Genomic DNA, 16,677 nt, shown 5'->3' with positions numbered 1-16,677 from the left:
TCCAAAAAATTTTTTAAAGATTTTATTCATTTATTTGACAGACAGAGATCACAAGTAGGCAGAGAGGCAGGCGGAGAAAGAGAGAGGAGGAAACAGGCTCTCTGTGGAGCAGAGAGCCTGATGTGGGGCTTGATCCTAGGACCCTGGGATCATGATCATGAAGGCAGAGACTTTAACCTGCTGAGACACCCAGGCACCCCAAAATCCAAATATTTAAAAAAAATTTTTTTTATTAGTTTCACAGGTAGAATTTAGTAATTCATCAGTTGCATATAATACCCAGTGCTCATGACATCACATGCCCTCCTTAATGCCCATCACCCAGTGGTCCACCAAGTGGTCCACCAAGCTGCTCAAGGATGTCGAGTCTCATTCCCAGGAAGACCAGGGGGAGGAGGAGTGTTTTCATGACCTTAGTGCCTCATTTGAGAAGGAGGAGCCAGGAGCGGACAAGGTTGAGAACAAACCTGATGATAATGTGAATTCTTCTGAACTTGATGAAGAATACCTAATAGAACTGGAAAAAAACATGCCAGATGAGGAGAAACAGAAGAGAAGAGAAGAGAGCACTAGACTAAAGGAGGAGGGAAATGCGCAGTTTAAGAGAGGAGATTATACAGAAGCTGAGAGTTCTTATAGTCAAGCCCTTCAGATGTGCCCATCCTGCTTCCAGAAAGACAGGTATATTCTGTTTTCAAATAGAGCTGCTGCAAGGATGAAACAGGACAAGAAAGAGATGGCCATCAGTGACTGCAACAAAGCAATTCAGTTAAACCCTGGCTATATCAGGGCAATATTGAGGAGAGCGGAGTTGTACGAGAAAACGGACAAGCTAGATGAAGCCCTGGAGGACTATAAATCCATATTAGAAAAAGATCCATCCATACATCAAGCAAGAGAAGCTTGCATGAGATTACCTAAACAGATTGAAGAACGTAATGAAAGGCTAAAGGCAGAGATGTTAGGTAAACTAAAAGATCTTGGGAACTTGGTTCTTCGACCTTTTGGACTCTCCACAGAAAATTTCCAGATCAAACAGGATTCCTCTACTGGTTCCTACTCCATCAATTTTGTTCAAAATCCAAATAATAATAGATAACAAAGTTAACAGTAGCTTGTAAAGCTGGCTTAGAGATTGTGTGCTCCTTACTATTTAGCAAGGGGGAAGGCCCTGCCAGTATTTAACTTTTAAAAGCATTTTATCTCAAAAATAGGCTATCTCCTAGGGCCCAGTGCTCCCTTTTCCCTCTTGTTTTATAATCAGGGTGAAATGCACTTCTGATGTCATAAGCCTAATTTGATTCCCATTCTCTTGATCCCCACCCACCTCCCCTCCAGCAACTTTCAGTTTGTTTTCTAGAGTTCAGCATCTCTTATGCTTCACCTCCCTCTCAATTTTCATCTTATTTTATTTTTTCCTTCCCTTCCCCTATGTTCATCTGTTTTTTTTCTTAAATTCCACACATCAGTGAAATCATATGCCATTTGTCTTTCTCTGACTTATTTCACTTAGCATAATACCCTCTAGTTCCATCTACATCATTGCAAATGGCAAGATTCATTCTTTTTGATGGCTCAGTAATATTCCACATTGTACATAAAATACACACACACGCACACACACACCACATTTTCTTTATCCATCTGTTGATGGGCATCTGGGCTCTTTCTATATGACAAAAACCAAATTATTATAACAAAAGATGTTTCTTTCACCTTTATAGTCATGGAGCATTTTTAGGAGCCAGGATTAAGAAATATATGTCTTATTATATCACAGTATCGTAATTGTTATGATGGATAAATAAGAGTTCACATAATGCCCTTTAGAATAGTGCTTGTCATCTGGCAAATACTCAGTAAATATTAACTATTGTTATTAATGCTAATTGACTACTTGCTTTCTTCTATCTGTTCTGTATTCTTATTGCGCAGAGTCCTATCAGCCTGAAGTAAATGAATCAATCAATCAAACAATGAATAACTGTGGTAGGAAAGGTTCGGCTTTTGAAGTATGACAAAGCAGAGAAGGGCATTTCATTCAGAGAAATTAACTTGTGTAAATTCATAAAACTGATGCAAGGTGGTCTGCTCAAGAGATGTAGAAAAATTAGATATTGCTGAAGCATCAGTGCACTTTACTCTAAATAGGTAATTAGATACTTGCTTAGATACTTAGAGACTTTCCTCAAGTTGGGAGGATTTTAAAAGCTGTGAATGACAGTAGATTGGTAATTGAGAGAGGTCACTCTGACAACAGTGAACAGGATGTTGATACTGGAGGCAGTAGATATGAAGTGAGTAGGCTATGATGGCCTAAAGGTAGGCAGTGTCCGTGAGGATTGTTGAACAGAGGAATTAGAGAGGCATCAATAGAGTAAAGATGGTAGCATTTGGTGAAGTTGAGGGAAAACAAGGAGGCTATGATTTTTTTTTCTTTTTTTAAGATTTTATTTATTTATTGAGACAAAGAGTGCAGGTGAGCATGTATGTGAGTTGGGGAAGGGAGAGGGAATCTTAAGCAGACTCCATGCTGAGCTTGAGACCCCATATGGGACTCAGACTAGCCACCCTAAGTTCATGACCTGAGCCAAAATCAAGAGCTGGATGCTTGGGACGCCTGGGTGGCTCAGTTGTTAAGCAGCTGCCTTCAGCTCAGGTCATGATCCCAGCGTCCTGGGATCAGGCTTAGCATCAGGCTCTCTGCTCAGCAGGGAGCCTGCTTTACCCTCTCCCACTCTCCCTGCTTGTGTTTCCTCTCTCTCTATCAAATAAATAAATAAAATCTTCAAAAAAAAAAAAAAAAAGAGCTGGATGCTTAACCAACAGAGCCACCCAGGTTAGGATTACTTCTAAGTGACTGGGTGGTTGTTGATCCTCTTGATTGAGATAGAGTTCTTGGGAGAAAAGTTATAAAACTGAGTAATATTCCGTCATATATATATCTCACATCTTCTTTATCCCAGGACCCTAAGATCATGACCTGAGCTGAAGTCAGACAATGCTAAGTCAAGTCAAGTCAATGCTACTGTCAAAACAGTATGGTACTAGTGCAAAAACAGATAACCCATTGAGCCACCCAGGTGCCCCTAAAATTAGAGTTTTGAGAAAATCCAGTCTCTTTTTCTTGGATTTGAAAGCTACACCTAGTGATACTGCTGAGTGAGCATCTTCTCAAAATACAGGGCGCTGAACACTTATTATTGCCAACATTTAGAAGAATGACGTAGATAAATTTCAAAGCAAACTAGTTTCTTTTGGCGGAGATGGTATAGTTAAGCATTATGTACAAACTTGTACATAATGCAAGTAGTAGATAAAAATAATCCTGGAGATCTAATGCACAGCATACTGATTATAATCAACAGTACTGTATTACAGACTTCAAAGTTGCTGAGAGACTAGATCTTTTGTTCTTGCCACACAGAAAAAGTGACAACTATGTGACAAGATAGAGGTGTTAGCTGATTTTACAATGGTAATCATATTGCAGTGTATAAATGTATCAAATCAACACATATACCTGCACAACATTATATGCCAATTATATTTCAATTAAAAAGGAAATTATGCATCACCTGATATTTTTATTCTTCTTCTTCTTCTTCTTTTTTTTTTTTTTAACATATGGAAGGACTTCTAAAACAGCAGAAAGCAAAATTAGAATTTTGGAACATTCTGTTGCTTCAGATTCTATGTGCCTATCATGTTAATTCAAAATGATTTTTTAAATGACAGTTTTAAAATACCCCAAAATAGAACTTATATTGAAGATACTCATAACTTGTTCAAAAACAGTAGAGTAAAATTTGAAGATCTAATTGGCTTTATTGTGGTCTACACATTTAATGCAATCCTATCAAAATACCACCAGCATTTTTCACAGAACTAGAACAATCCATCCTAAAATTTGTATGGAACCACTGAAGAACCTAAATAGCCAGAGCAATCTTAAAAAAGAAGGGGAAAGCTGGAGGCATCATGATTCCACATTTCAAGTTACAGTACAAAGCTGTAAGCATTAAGACAGTATGGTACTAGTGCAAAAACAGATACATATATCAGTGGAACATAATAAAGAACCCAGAATTGGACCCACAACTGTGTGGTCAACTAATCTTCAACAAAGCACTCCTACCAAGTGGCCTGTGAGTGAAAAAATAACTCCTACCTAAAGATTTGTGTTCTTTGAGTACATTGAAAATTTAACAGATAAAAACAAAAGGCTTATCACCACCTAAAGGGCAATGTAACAGAGCTACTTGGATGTGATGGGAAGTAGCAATGTAATTGATATTTACTAATAAAATTTTACTTAATTAGATGCACTGTCTTTAGGTTCAGATAATATTCTTATGTTTGAAACTGTGATTATTACTTGGAAAATACTACTTGTTCATCATTTTGAAATGAAATTATTTCCTATGAACAGAGACAACTGCTTTTGTTTCCAATAATGCCATGTAACATTCTTAGTTATGTTGCTCTTCACAAAAATGTTTTCTACTTTGTGCTGGTGCCAAAATGTAGTAAAAATTGGTAACAGCAGAGTTATTCTAGGTATAAAAAAAGGAAAGCATATGGAATTAAGAGCTTGGAAAAATGCAACATTTACTTCAGTGAACTCAGTGATCTTTTATTTCATAATTAGACATCTACAAGGAGGGGGAGTGTCAGAAAAAAAAATAGGAGCAGATTTGATGATTAGATGAAGTTATTATAAAACAGAATTCAGTTCGCCAGAGGTCAGTTGAGTCAGCACAGTGAAAACGCATAGGAGGTGGTTCTTGAATTCTTTCTTTTTTTTTTTTTAAAGATTTTTTTTTTATTCATTTATTTGACAGAGATCACAAGCAGGCAGAGAGGCAGGCAGAGAGAGAGGAGGAAGCAGGCTCCTTGCTGAGCAGAGAGCCCGATGCGGGGCTCGATCCCAGGATCCTGAGATCATGACCAGAGCCTAAGGCAGCGGCTTAACCCACTGAGCCACCCAGGCGCCCCTGGTTCTTGAATTCTTGCTTATTTGGGGGATGTGTGTGATAAACTAGGAAGAACAGTTTGAGGCAATTATAGATAAAAAACAATGTTATGATGAAAGAAATGCTTATATAATACTCATTTTAAAGATAATCTTAAGAATTGTTATTTACGGGGCACCTGGGTGGCTCAGTGGGTTAAGCCTCTGCCTTCAGCTCAGGTCATGATCTCAGTGTCCTGGGATTGAGCCCCACATCGGGCTCTCTGCTCAGCAGGGAGCCTGCTTCCCCCCTCTCTCCGTCTGCCTCGCTACCTACTTGTGATCTCTCTCTCTCTGTCAAATAAATAAATAAAATCTTAAATCTTAAAAAAATCTTAAATCTTAAAAAAAAAAAAAGAAAAAAAGAAATGTTATTTACATTAGATTAGTTTAGGAAATCCAGAACATTTTGAGGCCAGCATACCATATTTTAATGCAGATTGGCATTTCTTGAGATAGGAAGCATATGTTGTAGAATTAGCAAGGTTTAAATAATTTAAGTTATATTAACATATCTGATTACCATGATAAACAGATTTTCTGAAAAAATGTTGCTTATTATAAAGATTTAAAATATTCTAATAATAATAAAAAATTAAGTAATATTTAGTTATTGGAGCATCTGGCCTAAAAGGACATACTGAATTTTACATCTGATTGGAAGGAATCACTTACTTCTTTTTTTTTTTTTTTTTAAAGATTTTATTTATTTATTTGTCAGAGAGAGAGAGAGCACAAGCAGGCAGAGTGGCAGGGAGAGGCAGAGAGAGAAGCAGGCTCCCCGCTGAGGAAGGAGCCCGATGTGGGACTCGATCCCAGGACCCCGGATCATGACCTGAGCCGAAGGCAGCAGCTTAACCTGCTGAGCCACCCAGGCACCCAGGAATCACTTACTTCTGTATAGATATGTAGTGTGTATCCTGTATTTTGAATTTAATACATAAAAAAGTGTTTTGAATTTGTATATGAATAAATATGTCAGCTGAGGCTTGTTCTCAATAGGTAATTTTTAAAAATTTTTTAATTTTTTTTTCAATAGGTAATTTTTAAAAATCCTATTAGATGTCCTTTTATCTCTGTAAGCCTTGGTTTTCTAGTTATAAAATAAGACTGTAGATTAATACAATTACTGAGCTTTTTTCCTTCCCTAAAGTTCTGTGACATTTGAATTAGTGAGCTACATAAAAGGATTTTACCACAAATAATTCCATGACTGCTATCATTAATTCAAAGTTAACTTATGATCTCTGTGGTAGTATTCACAGTGAGGATAAGGTAGTTAAAATCTAATCCTTATTCCCAAAGGCTCTCTGTGTCACCTTCTATTAATAAGGAAATGTATACAAATGTATAAAAATCACCATTTTACAAAGGAGAATATGATAAATACTGAATGAAAATAATATATAGAATGCTGTGGGGTTTAGCAAAGGGAGGGACCGCAGTAGTGTAATGACACAATGTGGTGCTTAAAAAAAGTCCCTTTGAGGAAATATGTGAGTTTTTTTTTTAAGATTTTTTTATAAATCTGTATTCTATTTATAAATCTATATTTTTAAAATCTTTTATAAATAGATTTATATTTTATAAAGTAGATTTATTTTATTTATATTTATTTATTATATTTATATTTATAGATTTATAAATCTATTTTAAATATATTTTTTTATAAATCTATATTTGTAATTGAACAGAAATTGAGTGCAGAATATATTTTAGCCTGTCTGTTGTTAAAAAACAAAATTCAGGCCATTAGATTTGAAGATGTAATTGGCTTTATTAAATGATTCATGAGTCAGGCTGCATTCCATCTAGCAAGTAGAGGGAAGCTTCACTAACTAAGTTAAACAGGAGAAAGAATTTAATTTTTTTCTTTTCAAATTTACTTATTTTAAAGAGAGAGAGCATGTGTGCGAGTGAGGGGGGAGGGACAGAAGGAGAAGGAGGGAGAAAATCTCAAGCAGACTCCCCACTGAGCACGGAGCCTGAGGACCTATGAGATCATGACCTGAGCTGAAATCATGAGCTGAATGCTCAGCTGACTGAGCCATCCAGGTGCCCCTAAAAATCTCTCTTTATCTTTATTTTTGCCTTTTTAATTACGATGTTTATTGGTGTGATCTTCTTGGGTTTCTTTTTTTTTTTTTTTAATTTTTTTATTTTTTTCAGCATAACAGTATTCATTATTTTTGCACCACACCCAGTGCTCCATGCAATCTGTGCCCTCTACAATACCCACCACCTGGTGCCCCCAACCTCCCACCCCCCACCCCTTCAAAATTCTCAGATCGTTTTTCAGAGTCCATAGTCTCTCATGGTTCACCTCCCCTTCCAATTTCCCTCAACTCCCTTCTCCTCTCCATCTCCCCTTGTCCTCCATGCTATTTGTTATGCTCCACAAATAAGTGAAACCATATGATAATTGACTCTCTCTGCTTGACTTATTTCACTCAGCATAATCTCTTCCAGTCCCGTCCATGTTGCTACAAAACTTGGGTATTCATCCTTTCTTTCTTTCTTTTTTTTTTTTTTACAGCTTTGGGTTTCTTTTGTTTGGGGCTTTTGGTGCCTCCTGGATCTGGATTTCTGGTTCCTTGGGAAGTTTTTAGCTATTATTTCTTCAAATTTTCTGTCCCCTTTTTCAAACTAGCTTTTACATTAAGTATTTTTCCAGATTATATGAACTTGGAAAGCATTTGGGTTAGTTTCTATCTTCTTGCATTTTAGAATAATCAGTTCTTATAAGTGCTTGCCTTCGAGCCAACTAAATAGAGCTGTTTTACAAATTAATTCCTACCAGAGATAGAAACACAGAACACATACATAGACATACGTGAATATGCAGATAGATGCTGACTTTATTAGCTTCTGTTTTAAAATTACTACCATGAAATAAGTGTTACCTAAAGATCTGTCACAGCAGCTGACTCAGGAAGGGAATGGGTCAGCCCTTAGCTCACTACATTGTCCACTGCATGAACTGATGAGTTCTGGCATTCTCCCTCAGCCAGTTGTCCCAGAGAATTCCATGGAGGCTGGGCAAATCAGTAGGATAGCACCTGGCTGGATTTGCTAACACTGTTGCTGAACAAACCTAAACTTGTCACAAGAGAAGCCAGTAACTCAAGCGACAAGTGTTTGGAAAAGAGAAAGGGAGAAATTTATTTTGGGTTCCAGAAGCTAGGGGGATGGAAGGCTTAAGCCTTAATAACCAACCTCTCCACTGACAAGACGGACACCTAGAAGTTCATAGGAAGAGGATGGGGGGGGGGTGCATGGCAAAAGTGCAGGCAGAGAGTGTGTGATCATGGGTGGGGGTCTGTATGTATTCAGCTCAAGATCCTGGGCAGGCAAGGGGACATGTGGGGTGTGGTCTTCTAGACATTTGGTTGCTATCAGGGCTTTTCTGTTCTTGTGGTAGGAATGTTCCAGTCATTGCAAAATGTTTTTTGTCAGTGCCACCTGAAAGTGTAGTAAGAAATAAATACAGTGGGTTTTGGTTAGAGCTTGAGTTGTTGAGTAGTCTTGTCTGTTTCTGGTTTTAACTGTTTGGGCCTATGGTGGAGCAAGAGGGCTTGATGACATTAAGTATAAACTTTTAGTTATAAAATTTGGATTTGAGGTTCTCTGGTAGATGGTTAAGGTTATTGGTATAGATGGCTAAAGCTTTCTTTTAATATTTGTGGAGAAGCTACTTAAGATTTATTTTTGTCCTTGGCAAGTCAAGTTTTAAATGGCCTTTCCTTCTTATTTTTACTTGGTAAGGATTACCTCCCTGCAATTTGCATTTTAAAGAAATTGGCTAGATAAAGAGTTCTCAGAGAAAACTGGGTAGGACATCAAACATTTTCATTTTAAATGCACAGGGGAAAAAAATGTAACCATTTTCTAGAAGACTTTTATTTCTTTAAGGTCAGAATTTTTACAATATTTATAAGCCTTTTGAGATAAATAGGGTAAGTTTTGGGATTGATGAAAAGGATTGATGGTCTTTGAATTGTTTTTGGAACTGCACCTCTAGTCCGCTAAAGGCTAGTTTTGTAAATTAAGCACAGCTGTTCTAATTTCTCACTGAATTTCATTGCTGCCTAAATGATATCACAGGACTAACAGACCCATCTATTCATGAGAATGCCTTTTCTCCCTTGGGTACATTTAGCTTATGGGAGAAGGCCTAAAAAAATTCCTACCAGCCCTAGATATCAGCTTTCCAGTTTGTCCAAATTTCTGATTGTAGTTAGTAAATCTTTTAAAAATATCTTTCAGGTTTTGGCTGGGACAAACAAAAAAGATTTCTGGAAGTATTAACCTCATGGATACAAGAGAAATCCTCAAATAGGACATAAAAGATACTGTTTTTACAAAAGATAGTCGTTCCCCAAAATAGCCAAAGAAACAACCACCTGCAGGCAGGCAAGAAGTCCAAGCTGTGTTATTGAGATATAAAGTTGTTGGGTCCCCACTGTTGGGTCCGCGGTGAAAGGAGCGAGACTGATACAAAGCGAAGGTCAAGCAAAGCTTTATTTCGTGCCAAGCATCAAGAATCAAACTGACTGTCAAACAGACCGGTCAGGGCCTCCCCTTACGGAAAGGACGACCCCTCCCTCCTCACAGACTAACTTTTATAGAGCAAGGGCCATGCGGTTGGGCCTGGCCACACACAGGTGGCCAATGAGATTGCAACACACAGAGAAAGCTGCACAGTCATGCCAGGTCACACACGGGTGGCCAATTGAACTACAATTCCCCCATAGTAGACATTTGCACTAGCCTATCACCTTGGTGAGAATTGGCCCCAGAAAGGCGGGGCCCACACTCCTAGGTAGCTAGGGAGACAGTATGCGAGCTTTACTGATTGGACGTCTCCACCTGACCGACTCATCCCTGTATTCCGGCTATTATCTCTACCTGACCTGACCCACCCTTGTATCTGGGCTCTGTTACCTGGGACTTGCTTTTAAATAAGTTCCCTGGTAGGGGTGGGGGGGACAGGGTCAATTTAAGTTTCACTGCATAAACAACAAAATGGCTGTTCAACTGAGGTGGGGCCGCTCTGACTGAATAGGCCTTTACAAAGTGAGATGGGCAAGAAAGAAATAGTTATTCCTAAGAGTGAAATTATTATTTATTTATTTTTAAAATGATTTTTAGTTTGTTTATCTGGCAGAGACCGACATAGCTGGAGAGGGGAACACAAGCAGATGGAGTGGGAGAGGGAGAAGCAAGCTTCCCTGATGAGCAGGAATCATGACCCAAGCTGAAGGGAGACACTTAACCGACTGAGCCACCCTGGCACCCCCTGGCACCCTGAAATTATTAATAACCAATGGTCTGGCTTTGAAAATGATGGGATAATGTGAATTGTTATTTTCCCCTCTTGACTAGACTCAGGAGGTAATTTTTTTTAAAGATTTTATTTATTTATTTGAGAGACAGAGATAGAAAGCAGAGAGAGAGAGAGAGAGAGTGAGAGGGAGAAGCAGACTCCCCACTGAGCAGGGCACCCGATGTGGGACTCCATCCGGGACTCCAGGATCTTGACCTGAGCCGAAGGCAGTTGCTTAACCAGTTGAGCCACCCAGGCTTCCTTATCAGCCTTTTGTAATGAATCTTTCAATGAAACTAATTTGGAATCTTGAAGCCTTTTGGAAGCTCCTTAATATCCATAAAATAAGCCTCCCATTCTGTTTAATTTGGGAACCCCTGCTTTCAGCCATACTTTTTAAATGAGCAAGCTTGTCTAATTTGAGCATTCCCCATAATGGCCACTGTAAATTCTGGATTATTTTTAATAGATTTTTTTTTCATCTTGCTAGATACTTAACAACTTCTAGGACTATAGTTCTTAGACATAAAATAAGCAGGTATGCTTGATTCTTTAGAATGTAAAGATCCCATTAGCTAGTAAGTCTTTGGGTTTTTCAGAGCACAACTAATACCTAAAAAGAGTATGTTGTGGGGTTGGGATTGAGTGTGTTTTACTGTATTTCTTGCTGCACAGGAGTTTTCTGGAGGTTGTCAGGTGACCTGGTGTTAATCTAACCCTTCTGTGACTAGCTGATCAACCACAGGAGTCTTCTTGAGGTGGTATGTGCTCATTTGTTAAATGCTTGACCTGTACCCCACCAGTTTTTGTGGCTTTCTGCCTTTTAAGATCCCTGCTAGCAGTAGCCTTTATTTACACAAAACAAGACAAACAAACATGTGCCTTAAAATATTAGCAGTGCTGTGTCTTGGCCACAAGAAGGCCCTCTGCACCCAACAGACAATTCTGCAGAACCTTGATGAGGTTTTCTGCCCTGGGTATTGTGGTCCAAAGGATTGAGGGCATGGTTCTGGGCAGACCGTTCCACCAGCTCAGTTGGACTTTGGGCGAAATTGCCATCTGGACTGGGCTCTCGGCGGAACTGCCAGCTCAGCTCGGGTTGGGCTCTGGGCAAATCTGCCAGCTCAAGCTGACCTACCCGTAAAGGAAAGCCACTCAGATCAGGAGCTTGAGTGCAGACAAAAAGGCATCTCTCACACTGAGAGGTGCATACCTACAGGCCTCTGAAATGACAAAGACAAGGAACTCAAAGGGTTTGCATTGTTTCTCATTTTGCCTGAATGTTGTAAGAAGTTTGCTTCAGGTCCTACCACTGCCACCAAATGTGTTAAATAATAAAATTCAAGCAAGCAAATTTGAAGATCTAACTTGCTTTGTTAAACAACTCATGAATTGGGCAGCACCCCATCTAACAAATAGGATGCTCCAAAGAGTTACTTGAAGTGGAAGATTTTTATAGGATGATGGGGGCAAGAAAGGTATTAGTAAGAGAAAAGGGTTGTTCACTCGAGGCCAGGCCGAGGCCGCTGTCTAGGGGGGAAGCACGTGTCTTATCATGCAGATTACCCTATCTTTCTTTGTGGGGTAGAGAGGACCAGGTGGCAGACTCTGTTATGGATTGAAAATTTTCTGACTAACCAGTTAGGGCTACATTTCTGGGGATTGTGAAACCGCAGTTAGATTATGTATTAAGTATGGGTTTGGAGACTTGGTCTAAGTGACACCATTATGGGCCTCTGATTTTTTTTTTTCTTTTAATTCAGTTTAAAAGCACAAAAGGAAAATTACATTTTGAAGATACATGTTGATTTAAGCCTATTTAAGTCAAGGTATAATCAGTTAGTATAACCAAGAATCACCTATGTGAGGTGATGGATAGTAACTAAACATTGTAGAAATTATTTCACAATATATATGAAGTATCAAATTATTATATTGTACATCTTAAACTTACACAGTGTCGTATTGCAGTTACAGCTCAATAAAACTGGAGAAAAGTAAGAGTAACTGAATAGGAATAACTTCTAATTACAGAAAGATGAAAATTAACAAGGTTGGGGGGGTCCTTATATGATTGTGGGAAAATAAAAAGCTGTGGAAGGCAAATGTTTTCCTAATTTAACAGTTCTGTGTAGGATCAGCTTTCTTTACCTTCACTTTTGTGAAGTTAAATAGAAGCTGTTTGCAAATGTATTTTTCCCATGTTATTATATGTATTTGCAGCTTAGTGAGACCATCTGATTGTTACATGATTTGTGATTTTTGAAAACATAGACATTTTTATTAAAACAAGAGTTCTTATAGGCAGTGGTTCACAATTTAACTTTCATCAGAATCACTTTTGGCTCTTTAAAAAACCCAGATTCCCGGACCCCATCCTAAAGATTCTGAATAGAGATATGAGGATCATCGTTCTTTGTATTTGATGATAGTATACCATTTTAAACAACTAGAGTTTATTTGTATAAGTGTGAAGAATCTTCGTGACGTTTACTCAACCACATTTATGGGGCACCTTTCATGTATTTACATGTTTCAAAGTGCTCTAGTTAATTCTAACATGAACCAGACAATTTTTGTTTTACACACAGATTGATTTTTAGTTACCTAAAAATAAGTGAATATTAGAAATAAAAAGTGTTTTTTATAAAAAAAATCTCATTTTGAAACTAAATTGGTCAATATAATGTTTAGGTCTACATGAGATTTATAGTAATAGAGAAAAATTTGCTTCCATAGTAAACTAAGTGCAGATGAAATATTTTACCAGTGTTGTACACTTATCCACAACAACAAAGTTGAGTAGTTATGATTGAGACCATATGGCTTGCATAGCTTAAGATATTTCCCATCTAGCTTTTTATAGAAAAAGTTCATTGACTCCTGACAAGGATTTACATTGTTTGTAAATAAGAACTGTTTTACTTCTTCCTTTCCAATATGAGTGCCTTTTCTTTCTTTTTCTTGCTTTATTGCACTAGTTAGGACTTCTGTATGATATTGAGTGGGAGTAGGAAGTGTCTATGTCTTTGCTCTGTTCTCAGTCTTAGGAGAAAAGCATTTAATTTTTTACCATTAAGTGTGATGTTAGTTGTAGGTTTATGGATACTGTTTATCAGGTTAAGAAAACTCCCTTGTATTCCTAGTTTATTGAAAGTCTTTAACATGAATGAATGAATGCTGAATTTTCTCAAATGCCTTTCTGTATCTGTTGATGATGTGGTTTTTCTTGTTTAGTCTGTGGATATGTTGAATTATGTTGATTTTTTTCAATGTTGAACTATTGTTGCATTTCCCAGATAAACTTCACTGGTTTTGATATATATCTATACCTATAAGGTATGTTGCTGGATTTTATTTGCTCATATTTGATTGAGGATTTTTATCTGTTTTTATGAGGGATATTGGGGCATTGGTGTTATTTCTTTAAATATTGAGTAGAATTTGTCGTTGAAACTACATGGGCCTGAAGTTTTCATTTCAGGAAGGTTTTTTAACTTACAGATTCAATTTCTTTAATACAGGTCATGTATTTCTTCTTGGGTAAGTATGGGCATTCTTTAGCTTTCAGAGCATTGGTCCGTTTTATCTAAGCTTCTAATTAATATGCATAGAGCTGTTTGCATTATTCCTTTTGACATCATGGGGTCTGTACAAGGGTTATACACTTTTTTCCTATTATGAGTAATTTGTACCTTCTTTCTTTTTTGGTTGGTCAGTTTAGCTAGAGATTTATCATTTTATTGATCTTTGCTAAGAACTACATTTTGGGGGTGCCTGGGTGGCTCAGCTGATTGAGCATATGCCTTTGGCTGAGGTCATGATCCCAGGATGCTGGGATTGAGCCCCAAGTCAGGCTCCCTGCTCAGCAGGGAATCTGCTTCTCCCTCTTCCTCTACCCTTCCCCCATACTTGTGCACTCACGCTCTCTCTCTTTCTCTCTCACTCTCTCAAATAAATAAATAAAATCTTAAAAAAAAAGAACTACCTTAAGGGTTTTTTAATTTGTGCTTCTTTCTGCTTGCTTTGTGTTATTTTGCATTCCTTTTCCTTGTTTTTTAAGTAGAAAGTTAGATTACTGATTTGGGGGTGTTTCTTTTGTAATATAAGCACTTATAGCTCTAAATCTCTACTGTGTAGATGTATTACTAATTTTGATTTGTTTTATTTTCATTTTTGCTGAGTTCAGAGTATTTTGTAATTGAACATTTCTCTTTCATCTTGATCCATGGATTATTTGGAATTGTGTTGCTTTATTTTTCAGTATTTGGAGATTTTCCAGATGTATTTCTCTTATTGATTCTAGTTTCATTGTATTATGCTTACTAAACTTATTTTTTACAATTCAATTTTTAAAACTTAAAGATCGTGTTATAACCCAGGAAATAGTTTGTCTTGGAGAAAGTTCCATGTGCATTTGAATAGGGTGTGTAATCTGCCTTTGTGTTGTGTAGTGATCTATAAATACTAGATCCTGTAATTGGTGTTCAATTCTTCTATAACCTCAATGTATTTTTGTATACTTTGTTAGTGATTATTCTGAGAGGAATGTGAAATCTCCAATTATAAATGTAGGTTTGTCCATCTCCTTTAGTTTCCTTCAGGTTTTTATACTGTTTAGTTGCTAGGTAAATTTATATATATTTACTTTTGTGTTCTTATTGACTTGATTCTTTTAACATTGTTCAGTGACCTTCTTTGTTCCTGGTGGTTTTTTTCTTGTGTGGTAGTCTACTTTGTCTTATATTGATATAAGTCTCTTTAGACTATATTAGTGTATAGTCTCTTCAGTTTTCTTTTGATTAGTGTTTTCTTGGTATAGCTTCTTCCCTCATTTTACTGTAACTTACTTATATTATTTAAAGTTTTTGTTTTTTAGACAATGTAGTTGTGTCTTGTTTTTAATATAATCTGACAGTTTTTGTCTTTTAATTGGTATGTTTTGGTCATTTATGTTTAATATAATTATTTACATGTTTGAATTTAGGTCTGTCATTTTATTGTTTTCTGTTTTTGTTTCTTTCTCATTTCCTTCCAACTTTTGAATTATTTGAACATTTAATATTTCATTTTTACTCTATTGCCTTATGATAATTTTAGTGGTTGCTGTAGGGATTGAGGTCTCTGTGTCTTGAGTAGAGTAGAAATACAATTAAAATTTGGTTGGTTTAAACCTGATAACTTTTCATGGCTGTCTTCTCTCTTTTAATGGACAATTTTTAACTTTTATTATTTGCTAATTGATTTGAAGATACACCTGAGATTTGATTTGGGATTCAGAATTAATTCTTGAAAACAGTGAATAATTAGTAGCTATATATATATATTTTTTAAAGATTTTATTTATTTATTTGACAGACAGAGATCACAAGCAGGCAGAGAAGCAGGCAGGGAGAGAGAGGAGGAAGCAGGCTCCCTGCTGAGCAGAGAGCCCAATGCGGGGCTCGATCCCAAGACCCGGGGATCATGACCTGAGCCAGAGGCAGAGGCTTTAACCCACTGAGCCACCCAGGCGCCCCTAGTAGCTATATTTTTATAATTTAAATGGATTATATATAGTACAGGTAGATATTAGAGATAATTTTATCTCCATATATGCCTATATTATTCTTGTTTTGTGTTTTTTAGAGCCCAGTGTGCTATAAACATTGAAATAATGATGATAATAACAAGTGTTATTATTATTAAAAATTTGTTTCAGATACTTTGATAAATGTCCAGAGTTGATATAGATACTGTGACTCAGCAAAATTAAGTAATTTGTCCAAGACTTCACATATTATTAGTAGTAAAATTTGAATTCAGATCCATGTCAGTTTGATTCCAAAGTTCATCTGCTGTAGTATTAGTCTAGCCATTCATTCTACTGATATTTGTTGACTACCTACTATGTGTCAGATACTATATTATTTCTGATTGAAAAATCAACAAAGTCCTTGCTGTTATGATGCCTCTGTCTTGTGGTAAGACTGTCATTAAACAAATAAATATAATATCAAATGTGTAATTACATTGTGGTAGTGCCGTGAAGGGGAAGGACAGGGAATGAAAAGTATCAGAAACACGAGGAACTTAGTTTGGATAGTTTGTAGGAGACCTGTACCCCTGAAACAAATAATACATTGTTATGTTAATTTAAAAAGTTAATACGTTAATATGTTAATTAATATGTTAATTTAAAAAAGATAGTTTGTATGAGTGACATTAGCAATAAAGATCTAAGAGTGATGGGAGTGTGCTTGCTTCGGCAGCACATATACTAAGAGTGATGGGAGTTAGAAAGGCTCTATTGGCAGGGAGAAAAGGATCTCCCAGGGTCTTGAGTTGGAAAAGAATT

The 16,677-nt window shown here is 36.9% G+C and overlaps 2 protein-coding genes across 7 annotated transcripts in view; both read left to right on the top strand.

Annotated features, from left to right (window-relative positions):
* Nucleotides 1-16,677, top strand: part of RABGAP1L (RAB GTPase activating protein 1 like) — a 763,170-nt gene that overhangs the window by 142,644 nt on the left and 603,849 nt on the right. The gene's annotated exons all lie outside the window — the stretch shown is intronic.
* LOC125086225 (tetratricopeptide repeat protein 1-like) lies at nucleotides 311-1,303 on the top strand. Its single transcript, XM_047705427.1, has one exon. The coding sequence runs from the start codon at nucleotides 311-313 to the stop codon at nucleotides 1,097-1,099; it is 789 nt and encodes a 262-aa protein (XP_047561383.1). The 3' UTR covers nucleotides 1,100-1,303.

This window comes from Lutra lutra, chromosome 15 (genome assembly GCF_902655055.1).
Source record: "Lutra lutra chromosome 15, mLutLut1.2, whole genome shotgun sequence".
Lineage (NCBI taxonomy): Eukaryota > Metazoa > Chordata > Mammalia > Carnivora > Mustelidae > Lutra > Lutra lutra.
This window is presented reverse-complemented; position numbering and strand designations above follow the sequence as displayed.